The sequence below is a fragment of the Bombus terrestris genome, chromosome 2 (assembly GCF_910591885.1).
Source record: "Bombus terrestris chromosome 2, iyBomTerr1.2, whole genome shotgun sequence".
Taxonomy (NCBI): domain Eukaryota; kingdom Metazoa; phylum Arthropoda; class Insecta; order Hymenoptera; family Apidae; genus Bombus; species Bombus terrestris.
Window position 1 is genome coordinate 16,338,746 of NC_063270.1, and position 20,607 is coordinate 16,359,352.

General features: G+C 39.6%; 1 protein-coding gene across 4 annotated transcripts in view; it reads right to left on the reverse strand.

Annotated features, from left to right (window-relative positions):
- Positions 1–20,607, reverse strand: part of LOC100651118 (synapse-associated protein 1) — a 92,546-nt gene that overhangs the window by 3,527 nt on the left and 68,412 nt on the right. For 2 of the 4 annotated variants that reach the window (XM_012320278.3, XM_003393907.4), the window contains 4 exons: positions 14,349–14,486; positions 12,194–12,333; positions 9,930–10,069; positions 5,044–5,214 (listed from right to left, as the gene is read on the reverse strand). In XM_012320278.3, the coding sequence (XP_012175668.1) occupies positions 5,044–5,214; positions 9,930–10,069; positions 12,194–12,333; positions 14,349–14,486 (589 nt within the window). Of the gene's footprint in view, positions 1–1,737; positions 3,429–5,043; positions 5,215–9,929; positions 10,070–12,193; positions 12,334–14,348; positions 14,487–20,607 lie in introns of those variants that run through there. The other 2 variants (XM_012320279.3, XM_048411709.1) reach the window with 2 other exon arrangements.

Genomic DNA, 20,607 nt, shown 5'->3' on the forward strand with positions numbered 1-20,607 from the left:
TCAAGAGCGTGTGCTCCGGCCGCCCGTTTCTCCGCATCGATCTCGCGACACGCCAGTCCTTGTGCCTCAGTGTATCGGTGTGTCGGAATTTAATCGTGTTCTTGTGTTAGTGTTAGTTAGGACGGGAGCGTAGAAGGTTGAGCGGGAGAAAAGGGGTGGCGAAGGGCGAAGAGGGGAAAAACTGAAACCACACACAAGAATAGAGAACCGAGAAAAGCGGGGTGAACGCGAAACGGAACCGGATAGACGAGTTTCCGGCGTGTCTCGCTACGCTTTTCCTTTCTTCGTTCGCGGCGTACGCGGCTGCTAATATTCCCCTGCAAGCTTTAACATGGCCGCGACCATCCTAATGTCTCGTACACGTTGTATCCAAGATTCTAACGCGAATAATCTTGTCTTCTGTCGGTCGAAATCACGATAAGCGACGTACGTTCGCGAGTGTTTTAGTTGGAGTTAAGTTTAGTTTTAGAAGGCGAAAAGGGACGCAGTCGGAACCGGAAGCAACCGCGGAACGCGAGAGAAACGCGTCTGACTCGATCGATCCAACCGCAAAGAAACTACGTTTCCCCTTTGACGCGATTAAACCAAATGCGCCCACTGGCCGTGGATTCTATCGGGAATTACGCGAAACGCGTCCTGAAATTTCCCACATAATCTGTTCGTCGAAACTTGGTCGATCATCGCGAATCGCCATCCCTCTGTTCTATCCAAAGACTTCTATCCATGTCCAAAAGTTCCACCTTACGAACTGCACCGTGTACGAATTATTTCCAGCGTAAATTCGTTCCGGATTGATCGAACGTATTGTTTTCACGCGTCGAACAGAGAAAATTCAGTTAACCGAATTTTTCGTCGGAAACTCCATACTTGTTCTTTCTTTCTCGCATACACGTTCTGTCTCTATAACTAGCTCTAACAGTCTGCGTGTGTGTGTATATCGATTCGTCTTTACATGCGCTCTCCATGTCAAATCTAGTTCGACGTTCGATAGCACACCGCGGCAACTACATCGAGGTTTCGCGTTCGTGCCACGGTCGTTTTTATTATTTTTACTTTCTCCTTTTCGTCGATTTGTTTCTACCACGTGCTGTTTTTTTTTTATTCTTTCCTTCATCTTGTATCTCTTTCCTTTTTCATTTTTACTTTTTTTAAAATTCTATTTATTTCGAAATCAGGTGCACCGGTGCACGTGCGGATTTTCTCGCGTGCTCGTTTACGCCGCTTAAGCGTCCGTCCACATGTAAACAACCTCGCGTATAAATTAATTTATTTCCGCTCTCGTTTCCGCGTTTCACGTTACCTCGTCTCCCTAATCGTTAACGTCGTAACGATTCCCTTCTTTCGTTGCGTTATACGTCTGTCCTTTATCTCCCCTCCTCCCTCTCTCTCTCTCTCACGCTCTATTTTCTAGATTTAAATGAAACGTCGTTAGCTGATGTTTTCCTGTTTTTCTTTTTCCGTTTCGATACGCATGGTTTTTGACATTCGTCGGAACGTGGACGGGCGCGTAAACGGATTGCCCCCGGCCGGTTGTCTTTTTATCTTTCGCGCGATAAGTCTCTGTTAAATTGGTTTAATTGAATCGGAAGGAAAATCACTACGAGGACTACACCCACGAGAGACGAGACGAAAGTTTACACCTCGATCCCCGTTTCATTTATTTATTTTTCTTTTTTTTTTTTAGGTTTTCTTTTTAAAACGCGTATTGTCATTCAACGAATTTGTATATTTTTCCTCTTTTTCCTTATTTCGTCTTAATTTTTTTACGGTAACGTTTAGTAAATTCTTTCTGTTGCCATCACTGTCTTTTCTTTTCGTTTAAATATTTTTCCTTTATAAGAAGAAGATACCAACTACGGTCAGCAGATATTTGTTTCTTTTATTTGGCTATTTATTTCTTTCGTTCGAGTAACTGCTTGATAGCGCGTTAATTTCGCGAAAGAGCCATTAGCATTATTTCGAGAGTCACAGTTTTCGCGTCGTCCTTCTTCTCTATTCGCGCTACTTTCTCGCCAATCTTTCTCATCTCCCTTCCTTACCTCCTTCTTTCCTTTCTTTTTCCTCCTACGTTATGTGTTTAATGTTTTCCTTAATGTTTTACAACACGGAGAGAATCGACAAGAGACAATATTTATTGATTAAGAACGAAGACAGACAGACGACAGACAAACGGACAGACATACAGACATTTAATCAAGTTTTTTTTTTTATCTTTGCTTGTGATTTTATTACGATTTTTCACTTTGCGTATATTACGTACCCTTTTCCTCTTTTTTTTTTGTGTGTGTTCTTCTATTCATTTTTTACCAAAAGTTCTTTCGTTTTTTTCTTTCTCACCCTCTTTCTGCCACGTTCTTTCCTCGAAAGAATCGTCCTCTCATTCTTTCTCTCCCTCACGCACCTATTACACACGATCTCGCTATCTCTTTCTCTCCCTTTCATTCACGCTCTTACTCTCTCTCTCTCTCTCTCTCTCTTGCTCTCCCCTCAGCATGCGTATCATTAATCGCGTGTCACTACATCGCTATCATCGATATTTAACGCGTCGTTTCTTGTCGCGTTTCAAATCCGACGTGTCTCCTGAAACGCTGCCTTCTTCTCGCGGTTTTCTTATTATAGTCGTCTATTCTCCCCAATCCCTCCCTCTAACATCTCTGTATCTCTTCTTTTCGTGTTCGTCTTTTCTTCTATCTCGAACGAAGTCTCGAGTCGAGCGTCTATCAAAATTAACTATCCTCGGAAAAGAACAGCGTTGAGGGGGTTGGTCGTCGGTCACTTTGTTCGAATCAAACTGGACGACCAACAGATATCGTCAATTTAATAAATATCGACGGAGTACAGCGACGAAATGATCAACGACGAACACGACGACGATAAGCCACGTTGACGACAGTCACAGTAAATCACGGCGTTGTAATTATATATATATCTATATATATATATATATAGAATTACGATCGATCAGAACGAAAACCGCGTGACGTAACCACCCCTAAATCGTTGATCGTCCGCTACGCGTGGCACGAGATCGCGTCGACGCGTAAGGGTTCTCGGGAAACGATAACGGAAGAAACGACAACGAAAAGAAAAGAACGAGAGGCAGCGAAGGGAGAACGAGAAAGCAAACCGAGGGAAATAAAACGACGAGGATCGTTCGTCGCGTGAGAACGTCCCCGTTCGTAGTGTCAAGTTTAGGGGAGGGGGTGGTAGTCTGGGAGCAGTTTAAACTCGATAGCAACGAAAAGTTAGACGAAGGAGAAGAAGAATTCGATACGAAAAATGCGACGGAGGGTTAGAGGAGATGGTGGACAAGAACCGAAAAAGCTCACGTCGGTCTTCGAGACGGGGAAAGAAGCTTGTCGTATTTATTTCTGAGGGGTGTGCTTTGGATAATGCTTTTTTATCGGGGGGATATTCCTCTTCTTAGGCTGTTGACAGAATAGAATGGAAAAGCGGTCGTTTAGTCACATCGGGCATTATAAAACTCTAAGTGAGAGGCGAGCAGGGTTCGTAACACATAGAGAACGAGAAACAGAACGTAAACTTTTTCCAGGAACATACGTAAATCTGATGAATGAATTTAATAAAACATGGACAGGGAGAGCTGTATATCCTATACGAGCAATTTCTACGAGTAAGAATGATAAAGCACACTGATAAGGAAAATGTTAAACGCACGAAGAAGGGATAAAAAATAGATTAAAAAAAAAAAGAGAGAGATAGAGAACAAAGACAGAAACGAGCACATATAGAACTACAGACGTGACGCAACGTGGTTAGCTAGAACGCTGGTGAAGAGAAAGGTGGAACATCGACAGATCGATTATTATTCGAATTTTCAAGTTCATCTATACGAGTATACTCACGAAGAATGTGTTTCTTGGACACCTTGTGTCTTGGGCATAGATCGCTTGATCCAAGAGGAACTTTTCTTTCTTTTTCTTTCCTTTTTTTTCTCTCATTTATCTTACGAGCTTATTTTTGTCTCTTTCTTTTTATACATTCGTATTTCGCGTGACGAATTCGATGGCAAAACGTTCGATGTTCGTTTCCATAGCATAACCGCGATGTGGAAATTTCGTTTACTTTCGCTCGTACGCCGATCAATAGATGCATTCGTCGAAATCGCGGACGAGCGAAACAAAAAGGAGAATTCGTTCCTCTTCGAACATATATACGGATACATGTAGCTCTTGTTCAAAAATTTCGTTGGTGGTCGTAATGAAATAACTGGCGCGGGACGTCTCGTCGAATATTACGTTCCGGTGGCTAATCGCCAAAGGTGTGTGTACAGAACAATTTCGAAACAACGTGCATCGCGCGAATTCTTGTCAAGGAAGGTTCGATCGAGGACGTCGCGCGAATCGGCAAAGCACCGTGACCTCGTGGCAAATGGCTCTATAATTCCTTTCTATTTTCCATGTTCTCCAATTAGTATTACCATTTCTAATCTCGAAACACTGGAACTACCAAAGGTTAAAATATAAAATCGAGAAGATTAAGATGAAAAGATGTACGCAAAAAGATACGCGATACAAGGGAAACAAATTTTCACCCATGATATATATAATAAATCAATCATTTTATACGATACGTGCGATAAAAATTTATGGATGTACAAAGTAAACGAATTTCTATATATATTTCCAGATTGCTTTCAAATTTGACCAACATAATCACGATACCAATGTTTCATTACGTTGTTAATGAAATTTCAAAATATTTTACATAACACGTACGTAAAAGTTTTCTGTGACAAGAGATTAAACACTTTCGTGAGTCAATGTATTTACATATTAATCGAGATTTTCCACTATCTCGTTAAAGTTACCTTTACATCTCGCGTAATTAAACAAAAAACAAAATGAAAAATAACATATGCGTAGCAATTACAAAAAATACCTTTGGTAGTTCCAGTATTAAATATAATACGATTAAATAGAAGTAATTAATGACCATGCCACGAGTTAGCAAAATCGTGTTTCATGTTCTGTATAATTATTGACAGAAGGTACAGTTAACGACGACCAACGATCAACTAACCTTTAGGTGGCTGCATTCCCAGTTTTTTCATGCCTTCCCGGACCTCTTCGAGGTCCGTGTCCGAGACCCTCATGCTATCGGACACGAATTCGTGGCCTGGCGAATCGGCCAAAGCGCTGTTACTTCCGGTCATCGCTGTTCCGCTGCTTTCCTGGCCAGTGGTCACTTGAACTGTTCGCAAGACAACACTCACGGCTAAACTAGAAGGGACGGGTACCGCCTAACAGCTAAAAGCCTCTAACAGCTCTACTACGTTCGTTAATATGCTGTTTACTAATTTTCTAATTACCTATCGATCGAACTAGCTAATTGCTGCTCGTTCGTGCGGTGCGCGTGTCATTTATCGATTTAACTGTACAAAAGCTTGCTGCGCTCTTTAGTCTAACGTAATTCTAGTTTCTCAATAACTAAAAGAAATAAAATATTAAGACAGCTTGCTTCTGCTTTAACCCTGTTACCGTCTTTGAACAACACGATGCTTGATATTTTAGTATAATAATGTTTCAATGCTTTGAACAAGGAGGATAGTTCGTTAGGCGAATCTGTGTGGAAGAAACAGCGATAGAAAGGTAGCAAGTAATTTTTTGAAATTCAACGAAACGAAAACAACGATATTAAAACGATATAAACATAATTACATCGATCCTAATGATATTAATAAAATTCGATAACGTAAATTGACTATTTTCGTGAAAATATTCTTCCTTAATACGTTAAGAAAAATTGAAATAAAATCGAGATGGAGTGTCAGGCGTATTAACAAGGATTCGTTGATAATTTCTTCGAAATTAATTTTTTAACGATGAAAGAAACCCGATCGCATCGAGAATGACCCAAAGAGCGTAGCAGGGTTGACAAAGGGAAAGAAAACCGAGCAAGAAACGAAGCTTTATAAACAGGGAATGTGCACAAATATCAAACTCAATCTCGAACGAACTCTCGACTGCAAGATCATCGAATTTCAAGCGCGACTTAACCAGACGCCAGGGCATTAACATCCTCCTCGCAGTGATTTGACTTGGAACAAACGGAAGTCGTCGTTGGAACCGCGGCGAAGCCGTTGGCCGGGATCGAATTCTCATTTCGCGAAAGAGAAGAGGAAACCGGGCAGATGGAAATGGTCGACAGAAAGCAGAAGGGGTGAACAGCCCCTGAAGATGGCTTCGAATTCTCATTCACGGGCGATCATTCTCAGGATCAGACAGTATTTCACCAAACTATTCACCTTCCTCTCCCAGGGGCTCCTCTCGTATTTCGTTTTATCCGGTTCGTTCACCTCCACTCCGGATGGAATTCCATTGTTTGTACGGATTTCACCTCCTGATTCCGCAATTTCGACTCCGGCCAACGGTTTGCGCTTTCCCGAAAGCCTTTTTTTATCAACGTGCTGACGAGCTCGATTTTTCCAGTGGATAGAGCGTATTATTTTCGTGGAACATCATCGTCGTTTCATGCTGAATTAACTCGAATTAATGCCACGCTCGTAATTCGAAGTGGGCGATGCGCCGATGATATAGATTTTTCGATTTCAATAACTATTGTGGAATTTTTCGTCGCGTTATTACCGACTTTACGCATTTCGGCTAATTTATATGTATCGTCGGTGGTATTAAATAATTTATTTGTTCATTTATTCAGAGATAAACGGTGTAAATCGTCTTTAATGTACAATGTTAGGAACGAAGTGAAGTACGGACTACAACGGGCGTATAACAGCTCTTACAAAATTCTGCGAAGCTAGTTTCTCAAGCTATCGATGCTAACGTCGAAGAAATCAAAACAGGGGCAGTAAGAGCTCGCTGTATTGTTGTATACGATTCACTGGGTCCGAATTCGCGAGTAAGCATCGATAACGGTATGGGGAAAAAGGATCTCGTGAATCTAAACGATCTGGTCGGGATATAAAAATTTATAAGTTCAAGAATTTGTGGGCAAAGAACAACGCTGTCGATAATAGACCCGCAGTCATGGTCGGCCCGGAACATGCCACTATACGCGACGAATCTCAGAAACTTATATACTTTTATTGAGCTGTTTGTATTTAACTTGATTTTCGGCGCATATTCTAATTCATAACGTAATAACTTGGTTCGTATTCTTTTTGAGCGCCAAAGATATAAATATTGCGTCAATATATTTTAGAATTCTCAATAATATATATTGAGTGTAAGGGGTCTATAACGTACAACAACGTTGAGAACTTTAAATATCGGCAATAATGTTGACAGTCTGAACCTTTTTTCGCATAAGATCTACAGTGTCGACGAAAAGTATTTGTACACCCCTAACTTCCTAACGTAGCGTTTTTAAATCAAGCTCTACGATTTCATTCGCACAGTATCATATTTTTGTAATCATATGAAACTACCACTGAATGACACAAAATTTATTACAATTAGGCGTAATCAACCGTACGTACATAAATACACCGACAAATGCAGCGATGTAAAAATACTTTCTGTACGTAACACTTATGATATTTAATATATAATACTTCTTTTATATATATTTATCGTATATAATCCACGTATAGGATAAAAAGTTCCACAATATCGTAAATAACGACGAACCTATAACACGATAAAACAATCACCAGTACGTCATACAAATTTTCCACGCTAGGATATTCACAGCATCGATGCGACTATTCATCTCTTACACGATTCATCAGCACGTTGTTTGTGGCTCGTCGACGAACAGATAAATCTACACGACGCATCAGGCTCGGAAATGTGCCATGCATGGTCTTTCGGAGAACGTCGAGCCGTCGATCGAACGTGAACGGTGTGCGCACGACACCCATAAACGTTTCCTCTGGTCTCGATCGTGGTCGATAGGTTGATCGCGAAGGATGTCGTTCGCCAGGCGCGGTGGTTCACGTCGACGTCGAACGAGCGAAAAATCCTTTCGCTCCGATCGGAAATTACCGTACTAGTCTTGGAGCGACGAGGAGGACGTGAAGTCAAGCGGCTCGAAATTGCGATGCAAACTAATATAAGAGGCAACGAACGTGCACACACCGAGGGAACGAACGAAAAGGGTTCGCGTGTGCACGCTTTCAAACGTAGCTCGACGATCGACCCTTTACGCAATGCGACGTCGATGGCTGGATATCGAATCGCGATGCTTCGTGCTTTTCTCTCCGTACTTTTGTTATTTTTCATCCGATTCGTTTCCTTTTTTTTATTCGCGGTACTTTCGACGCGTGACTTTTATGCGATCGCGCGAAGCCGTTAAATCGAAAAAGCAACGCCGGTGTATATCCTCTGAAATCGTTCACCGTTTAATCCGACCGGTATATAAAAGCCACGACCAATTTGCCGACTCTGTTTCGTATCGATATCGATGGTAAAAATTTGATTAGCTAATCCCAGTTACGCGAAATCTATCTCCGGCTATATGAAATATGTATTTCATTTAACTCGCGGCCGATCGAACCTCGACCCCGTTCCTCTGAATTATGCAACGTCTAACCATCATTCTACTCTGCTTTCGTGATTTATTATCTTAAGGTTAACCAAATACGAAGCGGAATATCCGGTTTTGAATTGATAGCCATCGAGCGTAGTGTTTCGTTCGATCTGACCATTTAAAATATCTGCGCTGCTTCAAAGAACTGCATGAGAATGTAAACGATCATTTCACCAAACGTCTATGCATCGATGAGAGTCGATGAAGCGAAATTTAACTTACCTTTGCTCCATCCTCGGAATTGTCTCAATAAAATTGCTTGATCTTATGGAAGAGAAAAATACGGACGAAATGCTACTAACTACTGGCAGTGACCATTTCATGAAACTGATGATTGTTCTTTCGAAAAACAACGCAGATGTTCCAAATGCTCAGGGAACGCGTCGAGCGATGCACAAACGAAACACTTCTGATCGAAAGGGTCGAACGATAGACTTGAAGGGAATAACGACGATGATATCGTATGATAAAAATACATTAACCCCTTAACGCATAAATTTTTCTTCCATTTATTAGCGAGAATGATGAAATCTTTCGTAATAAAAACAACGTATGGTTACGGTGGATGCCTGTCATGCGATCAGTTCCGACAAACGAAACAGTTGCTTTTATAAGAATCTGCAACCTCGTTCATGAATATTAAGGCACTTGCCGGCCTCATAAAAAATATAATTATTAACGTAGAATAACGTGAGTTATCAGACGAACGATTAATTAACTCAATTATGTGTTCGTGCAATATAACGATTTAGAATCTACAGAAATAATTTGCGGAGATGTTTGCAAGAATTGAATAAAGCTAACGAATTGATGATTATATATGGATACCTAAAATATCTCCATCCAAATCTCACTAAGAGATAATCCCAGATGATTTAATTAGAAAATTCGATAACGTTAGCAAAAAACTTCCAATTTTATTTGTGGAATCGTATACAGAATGCACGAAACCGAGGAATAATAGATACTGTGGAGATTAGTTGAGACAACGATCGAGAAAGGAAATGTATAATTATTGAAGAATAATCGAAGAATAATTGAAGAATCTGAAAACAGTCTCTTACCAATTTTTAACAATTATCTCGTTCTCGTTAAGAGTCTTAGCATCGATCAACGAGGGCGTCCGTATGTATGCATACTTTAAAAATAGTTGTCGTCGAAACGACAGTTCGTTAGAGCACACATCCACTGTAATCGCGGCCTTGCGATGCAAATGGATCCGCGCTATGTTTTTAGAGGACATATAGATATCTTATTATATAAAATATCGCAGCTCCTGAACCCGTAAAGGCCAATGACTAAAATAACCATGTAAACTAAATGTGCGTTAAGTGGTTAAACGAACGATAATAATGTTATAAACGATAATAATATTGGATAAGCGTGAGAAATGGTTGGACAGAGGTTCGAATTACCTTCAGGTTGATCGACGGTTCCGGCGGAAGTCTGATTCAGGTTGTTCTCCGTCTGGTTGGCCATTGTATTCAGCTCGTGGCTTTGACGGAGAACCGATACTCGGTAGAAGTAGTTCCGCCAGAAATTCTCTTCTGATATTCTGCACGATACAGATGTTGAGTATTAATTTAGGGGCGTGAATTCGTCCCGAGTCTTGCTAGCAGAGAAGCCGCACGACTTCCGGTCAATCGTAATCGGATGTCGCTTTGGAAATTGCCAATTAACGCCAGCCACCGCCGACTGATTTAATTTAGTCCGTGAGTAAATAACACTGATCGTGGGTTATCCGCGTTTCCTCGTACGTAGAAACGTGGGAGTTCGAATGCGTATTGATCTTCCGGAGATTGATAGGTGCGTCTTGAAATAACTCGCAATTACGAACTCGCTTCCCGAGCCACTTCCGCAAATTCGACAAGTTGCAAGAGATATGTCGTAGCTGATAGCGGCAGAGGTATTTTATGGCTGCAGTTCACACGATATAGTTCACAGTTGATATACGCAGCGATGAAGATTTGACGTCGATCGCTCGATCTTCGTACGTTTGGTTCGCTTTCTCAGTCACGCGATACCGTACACTGCGTAGCGTGGTACGTGTAAGGTAAACGCGTAAATAAACTCGTAGATGGAAACTTACTCCGTAGAAAGTCTACAAAGGACGAATCTAAATTTTAAAACGAAATCTCTTCGTTTGAATCTTCGTTTGCGAGAAAATCAAGCTTTCGAAAGCTTTGGCAAGTGCGATCGTATACGAATGGACAATCACGACAGATTATTGTACGGAGGAAGTAAGTCGAAAATCTGCAATAACATTTTTTCTTTTGAAGCCTTGTTTACGAGGAAATCGAATTTGAAAGTTTAACAAATGCACCTTAACTTGATTAATTCTCAATACTTTGTGAAGTGAACGTTGGACGAGACATTCTACTAAACTAAATAAAAAATGTAGAACAAAATTCGTTTGAAGCTTTGTACCACGCATCTTGCAATATTCGCGATAGTTCAATTTCGGTAGATACGACATTTCCGATCAATAATAAAAATTTGTACGTTCCATCAACGCGATTGCGAGAGAAAGCTAACCCACGTATTCATGTATTTTTAATGTATTTTTAAGAGAGATATATAAATCAATTTCCATCGTTAGACGCCATCGACTGAAGCGGAGAATAAATTTACGTATCAACTATGACAACCATCTGAATACTAAAGGTACCTGTGGTTTGTGATGCAACGTAGCCTGTCCGTAAGTTTGGCGATCTCTAGAGGAAAGTCAGAGAGAAGATTCGCAGGGGGAATTCCAGAGGGATTTTGCAGAGATTTTCTCTTTGTAAAGGTTTCAGAATGATTTTGGTTCTAGTTGGTTGAGATGGAATGGAGTTAGAGTGGAATTAGATGTGGAGGACTCGAGTTAATAGAGGCTTGAATTTGAAATGACGGAGGAATTTCTGTGCCCCGAGTTTGAATATAAAAAGTCTGTTTAATATTGCCGAAGAAATAAGTAGCTTTGTATCAAGTTTTTTTTCGACGAATAGTTTTTGCTAATTATCAGGGTGTCTCGTTTTAGCCTCTTGTACGCGACTCTTTTGAATATTGTTGTACACAGAATTGTTACTTGTTATTTCGCTATATCAAATTATTTAATTCATTAGAGTTAAGTATGTGCAATCATCGTAAATGGAAGTTCAAAAGCACGGGCTTTATTCAATTATGTGCCTGACGTTTCCAACAGTACGTTTTAGCATTTGGCTGAAAATTATTACTGTGCGCGTATGTGTACGATGCACATGTGTACTCTTCTGATATTTTAAACACTATTACGAAAGTGGAACTTGCTATTATTTTAAACAAAATAGACAAATACACTCGTTTTCTTTCGAAATAAAATATTCCCGAACAATGATATTTGTTAGTGAAAATAACTATTTCTGCTATATCGTTAATGGAATTGGAAAAAAATAACACCGATTTTTCTGTAGTACCGAATATATATTATCGACAAAAAAATTTCTTTTTTTGATATTTTAATTACTTCGACTTCTCCAAAATTTCCATTTCCTTCGACACTATTCTCGAATATCGTAATATTAATTTACTTGTGTACATCTAAATTAGGATCTCAAACTTACGGACATAGTTTCAATATCATTTTCCAAAATGTTATCATGGCATAAATGCAATTTCTAAAGTATGATTAGTTGAGTAACAATTTGGTAAAATTACTCACACTTTCGGCACAAGCTGGAACCTCATGTTCTCCAAGTTAGGATCTAGCGCGAGAGTGGCCTGTGCCATTGGTTGCACAGCCTCAAAGTCCCAAGGGAAATCGACTTCCTTTGGTGGGGATTTCAAGAAGTTACGTTGATCCTGAAATCAACATTTCCAAATTACCAAAATTCCTTTACGCTTTGTCGTTCACCACTTTTAAATGGTACGCGAATCAAATCGCCAGTGGATAATCTGAAATTAGATAATTTATAAATTAAGTTAACGAACCCAATTTAATTTGTTTAGTTTGATTCGATTCAACTGGTTTATTTTGATTTAATAACGTTAAATTAAATTAATTAGCCTTGGTTAATGAATCTTTAATTAAGCTCGTCGTTTATAAAAAGATTTATCATACGTTTAACGGATCAGCCAAGATCTGTGCAGGATTAACGAAATCGTCGTTCCAAGAAGTCCACTTAAAGAAGAATCGATTCGATTTAATAGAGCAGATACTCTGTTACCCGAAGGGAAGCAATTTCAACTTTAGAGATCGTTATACTAATCGCGACACGATCTCCTCACTGTAATTAACAGTGTCTAATTTTGTCTACAGCGTGACTGTGGATAGATTATGTCTTTTTGTTAAGAATTGTACATATGTTGCGGTTCAAATGCATTCAAATATTTGATAATTTCCCGTATCGTATGATTTAATGATGCTGTAATAATTTCATCTTTCGTTGATTTTCAAAACGCGAACAAAGTCGATTAATTATCGAAAGTAACGGTATATTTTAAATTTATTAATTTTAATATACTATGGATTACGTTCTCAATAATAGATTTAAATTTATAACTTGTTAATTGTATAAGAATGTATAATATATATTATAATATAATATGATACATGTATGTCATGTACCCCTTTTAGTCACGAGCCGATTATTAATTTACATACTGTCACAATAAATCAATCAAAATGATCAGTTACTCGTGAAATATGTTTTTTTTTTTACATTTGCCAATCGACATTGTCATTAATGTATTTTAACAGCATTGTAAATGTTTAATTGGAATTTTATTTAATTCATCTTATTTCTCCCATGAGAGAATTGTATCGGACTCGATCAGTTATGTCATGATAAATTGGCACAGTAATTTCGAAACCTCTATGATACATGGTCACTGCGTTATCATTCATACGTATTATTAAATCATGAATCAAATTAAACATGTGCATATCTATGCCCATCTGTGTACGTCGCTATCAACTGCTCTGTTTCGATCTCGAAACGCAATGGAAGCCAATCTAACTGGGAATCGAAAATCTTTGTCTATATCCCGTTGCACGAGTTCATTAACCCTTTGATTAATACGAGCAACTATACGTGACATTCGAGCCTCTCCGGGACAATTGTAAAGTATTAGAGAAATTAAACGAATCAAGTATAGAGTTTGCATGTAATTCTTATACGCGCTATACTTTAATTTTAAAAGAGACAATTATAGCGAAGGAATTAAACTGCATGTTTTCCTGACTAAAAAGTAATAGGACACCTATTCTTAGTATCGCTATTTATCGAAACACTCTGACGAATTTTACTTTATTTTATAACAAGATACGATCAAAATCAGCGTTCACACGAATAGAATTGATTCGGACAAAGTTTCAGTTAAATCAAACAATACTCGATGGAAATCCATTTGTTCGATTTCCTATTATATAACCGGAAAATCATAGTTGATGAAAACCACTGTTATACGAATTCCGTATAAACTATTTGTTCCCCGACAAGTTCGTGTAAACGAAATTTTACCGTAGGTAAAAAATAAAACCCGAGAAAAGCATTCAATTTGTACCAAACATCAACGAATGTTCCGATGCTCAATATTTAATAGAGTACATTAATTTTCATCGAAAAATCTACATAGCGAAATATACGTCGCGTCCGCTTTAACACGCCAAGACATGTACCCGAAACGCGTGGCAAGAGGTCATTGTTTGCTATGGGAATCCAGTTGCGAAGCACTCTCGGCACTTTCGTTTCGTTTTCCCAAGAACGATCGCGACGCGTGGTCTGCGTGTGTGTATGTGGACTCGATCTATTCCCTCTTCGCTGGAACGAGAGTATACTAGCAACGGAAATAGGAGACACAGAGGAATTACTCACCGTCGACAGAGATAAGCATTCCTCGCGGAGTATGTCCTCGTTGGGTGCACCGACCCACGGTGCGACGGCCTCACCCTTTTCGGTATGCTTGTTGGCAATGAAAGCCTCCTGTTCTTTGTTCAGCTCAGCGACCAATCTCTGGAACAGCATTAATTCCGCGTTAGAGAGCAGCTGTCACTAGCAATGCTAGTAAGCGCGTTATGTGTGTCTCGTTGGAGGCCACGTTATAGAGAGCAATTATCGTTATCATCGACGAGGACTGTGTCGCGCCGATGGGTAGCTATTTCCACGCCACGCGACGAGTTTCCACGGTAAAAAGCGAGAAGAGCCGGTGACAGGGTTCGTTCACCTCTTGGTTAATTAGATCGTTCTTACCGTATTTTCGTCGATAGCCGCGCGCTACGGCTAAGATCGTATTGATCACGTCGAGTCACGCTGGATACGTCGTCTCGTTCGTACGCTGGATTTAGCAGTCTCGTGGGAATAGAAATAGATAGCAGGATCAGCGAATAATTAGATTTATTATGCGAACGTCATTTTTCAGATTTCAGATGTCACGTGGCAATTTAACGAAGAAGATAGCACGAGGTTGGAGCTGGAGACTTGACAGTTTGGGTTTGCGTTGGATAATTTAATTGTGATTTGTAATCGTGGAAGGGGGTGGTACGATTGGTTCGGTGTTGGATTTCGATCAATGCTTTTCATATTCGGTATACTCTTTAGGATACCTAATGAAGAAGATAAGCGTTGAAATGGGGATGGAATTGGGACAGCTGTGTTTGTGTGGCAACGTGGTCGTTATTTTTGACATTTGGAATATCTCGCGACATTTAATAAAAATGATGGTAAAATATACGCCGCATACGTAATACAAATTACTTAGGTATAGAAACGTGGAGATTCTATCTGCGAAACAATCGCGTGAGTAACTAGCGTCAATCAGAGCAGCTATATGCGACCTTCCTCCGTTTATTTAATTTCCAAGGAAGCCGGGTAGTAGGAAACGTATGCTGATTTTATAACAGCTTTTCTTCTAAAGGTTGGTTTTATCCGATGGAACGAGCAAATCCGTCTCCTTGATAATTAAAAGCTACTTATTCCGTATTACGGTCGAGGATCTGCATTAAGAGCCGGATAGAAATTCTTCTTTGACGCCCAGAGAATAGCTAGCTGTCTTCCGGTTAAATAAATGAAATTTAAAAAAGAAAAGAAAAAAGGAAAGGAAAGCGCGGTAAGCATGAAATGTGAAGCGACAGCAGGTACAATGAAACGAATGGTAGGGATCCAGCTTAGAACGAAGAAAAATGGATGAGCTCGGATCGTGGAGATACGGAGCAACCGAAAGGATTAAAGGCAGGACGTTCCACTGATGTTGGAGCTAAAGCTCCACCGGACAAGTCTTCTTATTATCGCTCTAGTATTCGGGTCAACGAAGATCTTGGCGATCTCCGACTCGATGAACCCGACGTTACCCCGAGACACGTGATATTACGAGTTAGTCTTAAGGAAATCGATGTCGTTTGTGGTTCCGAGGATCAAATTAGCTTTCGCCGGTGTACGGTGCCGGGATCAACGAAATTCTTGATACCACAAAGGTAATTCGACGTAAGGGCTTTGATTCCGAACAAAAAGTTAATTTATCAAACCTAAGCTAAACTTTGACCGAAGAAATTTAGTACAAACGATTCTTAATGTTTAGGTGAATTATTTGACTCGATCGAGTATCATATACGTAGTAGATTATACATTTCTCCTTTTACTTTATCTTTTTATATTCATGAGAATTCGTTATATGAATTTCAATTACAAATATAAATTATTTTCATCTTGAAAAATTCGTATAAACGAAGTTCTGCGGTAGTTTCGTCGTACAAGACGAACCAGGCTGTGATTCAGTGGACGAATACAAACGATATCCAACTCTGTCCGACACGGTTGCACTAAAAGCGAAAAAACCTGACGATCAACAATTTCTGATTCGAGAATCAAATTGGAAGAATCGCGATGCATCGGGGCATCGTGTAGCACCAGGCATCGAGCTTGGTTCGACAAGTCCCCTTATTACGTATTGCGTTCGTATTTGGGTCAACGAAGTCCTTCACTCGGAACAGACAATGCATCATCGTTGCGCATTCTTCATTAACCACAACGCGTCCGCAAGGGATCGATATTTTTGTTTCGAGCTTTAATAAGTTTGACCGTTAAACGCCACCAATCACAACGCCGAATAAACGACTTTTGTCGTTGACAGAAATTGCTATTCGGAGATTGAGTGCCATTCTTCTTTGTTTTTTCACCTTGCAGTCGTAATCTCTGATGGCTGTGACCTATTGGTCGTTAAGAGCCAGGTCACCAACAGACAGAACCATCTACCTAGGAAATGAAATCGTACAAATTTTCTCGTCGACGCATTTGTCAAAAACTTTCGATCGGAAAAATGAAATATGTTGTTTCTCGGCCCATGCTTCGATTCAAATATTTCTAAATTTTTCGTGAATGTTTTTCAAAACAACTCCATTCGTTCGAAAGTTTCATCTACCGCGAGTAATACAATTTCACGGTATATTATAGATTTATTAAACATCCATCGTGGTAGATTGTAAATCGTATTATAAAGTTGCGATAGAATCTACATACCGATTGAATTTTATTTCATTGAGTTTATATAAATTGAATCCGTCTATTCAATTTCCGTATTAATATTTACCGTTCATCTATTATTCTTATTCCCCGAATAAAATATCGCGTTTAACGCGAATAATCATGCCAAAGCGAAAGAGGAACGACATCGCAATTATAATCGTTCCACCGGCAGAGTGACGATGAACGTTTAAAATTTCTGTTCAACTTTTCACCGGATCAAAACGTACAGCGAACATTTCTATTAGATAAAGTACATTTAAATAAATTTATGTAACACTGTTATGAAATTTCTCATTTGCGAAGCAATCCGGCGACGTAACGTCCGCAAGCTAATCTTCGATTCAATATTTGCGCCAACTACGAAGGCGAACAAACTAGCGTAGAAATGAGACCGGAAGGTTGTCTCATTGATATCGAATGGTACGGCAGACAGCCGGCGCCACGTGGATTAGTTCTCGTTTACAATTCCTTCAAAATCTGTCAATCTACGTAAGCTGCAAGCTTTGTTCAAAGGAAGATATATATTTTTCCAAAGTTCAACATGGCGTCACGATTTCCGGGCGCTGGATCTAGGAATTGGTGCGCCAGTGGCCCAGAAAACTCGGTTTATTTTTGCTGCACCACCAGCAGGTCGATAGGTCTACGTCATTCTTTTACAATTGTGTACACGTCCCGTGGCGAATTTTTACAACCGTTGATCACGCGAATATATGACTCCGTCATTAGGACTGCGGATCCGAGTACAATTTCCACGTACGAACAAGTATTTTTCACGGTAATCGGAGATCGTCCTAACACGACAACACGATCTCGGTTTATTATTTATTCTATTTATTACCTGCTCTGACTGCTGATCGATACGAGAAATTGTATAAATTGCACGCTTCATAAATCAGGCAAACGAACCTAGTATACTGGGCGCTAAGGATTAACGAGGTGAAAAATGTATTTCCTTCGCTCGTTTAAATGTATTGTCGGGATTGAAGCTATGGAAACGCGAGAAATCTTAAGAACGTACGATATTTAACGTATATTGTTTCCTACTATCGAGGTGAATCGTGAAAATAAACTATGTTTGATAGCAATCAAAATCTACATTTCTTAGAATACTAAGCTTTTTAAATATTAAATTTCCCCCTTCTGAGAAATATAATTAGGAAATTCCCGTGTTATTTGTTTGCTTCCACGGCCACGATGAATTACGAGATTCAACAATATTAAAATACTGAAGTTTGTAAAGAATGAATTTCTTTGCCCGGAAAATACACTTAAAAAACTCCCTGGGCGCCCATTATTTTCTACTATCGAGATAAACTGTGAGAACCGACTGTCCTCGATGATAATCAACAGCCATACCTCTGAAAATAACAAATTTTTCTAAAAGCCGAGTTTTTCTCTGGTTGGGAAACATATTTAAATTTCGTTAGAAATTTCCTAAGAACGACAAAGAATCGTTGCTATCAGATTTCTTCGATGACACAGAGTCTTATATTAATATATTATCTTTCGAACACAGAATTCAAAGAGGATGGGACGAACGCTCGTCGTATTTTCCACGATCGATGAAGAAAGCTGGACTCGAATTCAGCGAGAGATCACAGGAAGACGTTCAAGTGCGGCGATCGCATCGAATGAAAGGGCAACTCGCGGCTTCGGGATCTCGATCGCTGCAGGCAAATCCAGGGTTAATCCGTCACTGCATTTCATCCCCCTTTATCCTACGCGGGCAGTTTCTCTCTGGAGTTATGCGCTCGCCATGAATTTGATTTGGCGATCCGGTTCGGTGTATCGCGTTCCCGCTGCCGGAAGCCCGCAGCGCTAGATGGAAATCTGGAGGAACACCATCCGGTGTGCCGGATTGTATCCGATAAATCAATATCTATGGCGAGACAAGTTACAGAAATGAAACAGCGTCTGCGAGAAATTCACTGGCACCTTCTGGACGGGGAAGCTTCGGATTCGCTTACTATAAAAGCTTACTATACACTTCTATAAGTTACCTATAAACTTCCTTTTAAATCCGGTGGAGTGACGAAGAAATTGTATACAGAGTGATGTGTATAATATTTAGGTCTAGGAGCAGTTATGTTTCCGGTTCAAATGGAATTTTGTCTTTTCTTTTCTTTAAGATGAGCTTTGCTAAATTCCTGCAATTTGTTCGGTAGGATGTTGAAATAATTTTGGCAGTAGCTTTTAAGGATGGCGTATGGTTGATGATTATGGCACTGGATTAGCGCTATTACGAGAATACATTTACCTTTGAGCTTGCGTCACTAGGTTCTTTCTTTTTCAGTCTTTTTTAATGGTACTATCAGTGAAGGATATATATTGGTTAGCGGGTTTGGATGTTTTATCGTTCTCGATTTCTATCTGTCATATATTCGCTGAATTTTCTACTTTACCGTGGAGACTTGAACATCTTTCCGCAGTTCTTTATTTTATGTATATATATATATATAGTTTGTACGTATGGTACAAATGACATATATAAATATTTATTTACGTCGATACTTATTTTTGCGAGAAGAACTTTTTACTATATATTTTTTATTAAAGAGAAGCGTAATATGGTCAACGTATGAATACACTTGTACGATAATAGAACTTTAAAATTCGATGGAGAAGTTCATGGGAATTACCTGTGGTAACCACGAGGATACGTAACGCTCAACGTGACCCCTCACATTTGTTTTCTCATCTGTATCAGAGCGTATGCACCCGCCGATACAAAGACAAAGCAGCTGCGTTTGAAAAACCACAATTTTTTAGTTCCAAGGGTGAATTGATTTCAAAGTGACGCAAACGTATATGGAAAACCGCGGATGAAACGTGAGTCATCGATGCGATGGATACGTAACGATCGCGCTCGACCTTTCGAGAACCCACGAACATTTCTATATTTTTATTTTATCGCCTTCATTTATTTAACTATTTAATTCCTAAAGCAAATAAAAGAATGTTTAGATAATGTTAAATCGGTTAACAGCAAAGTCTAAAGTATCGTTTCCCCGTAAAAGGCAGAAGGCGTAACACAAGCAACAGTAGAATTGCCATTCATAGTCGGACCTCGCAGAATTCCACAGCAAGCTGACCATTATTAATAAATCTATATGTAGTTTAATTTATAATTGCACAAGTGTATGATCAATATAGCTTTTACTAATTTCTCTGTTATTAATTTATAAATCCTATTATTCTACCACATGTACGATATCTAAATATCCGAAGCATTATATCGCGAAAATAACAAGGCGTCGTGTAATACGATATTTTGATAGGATACACGGGAAAGTGCTCTCATCGTGGTTAAATTCCAGCCGGAAATTTCATTTTAAGTCGTTAGCCGACTTTCCGCGACGAGAACCGACGTTCTTAGCGAAAAATGATTTTAATCGTAGACCGATCCTGAGAGGGCGTGCTTATGGTGTTCATGCAGAGTATTACGGTCACGTGATGTCGCGGAACGTGGCTCGAATGTCAGGAATCTTACTCGTGTCAAGTCGTTTCGAAGGTGTGGAATTACCATCTGGGGATTAAAGCTTGTGGAATGGAAAAAGAATGTGAAGCAGAGCGTGTCGCTGGCCACCGAATCTTCAAAGCTCGAGAATTTCGCACG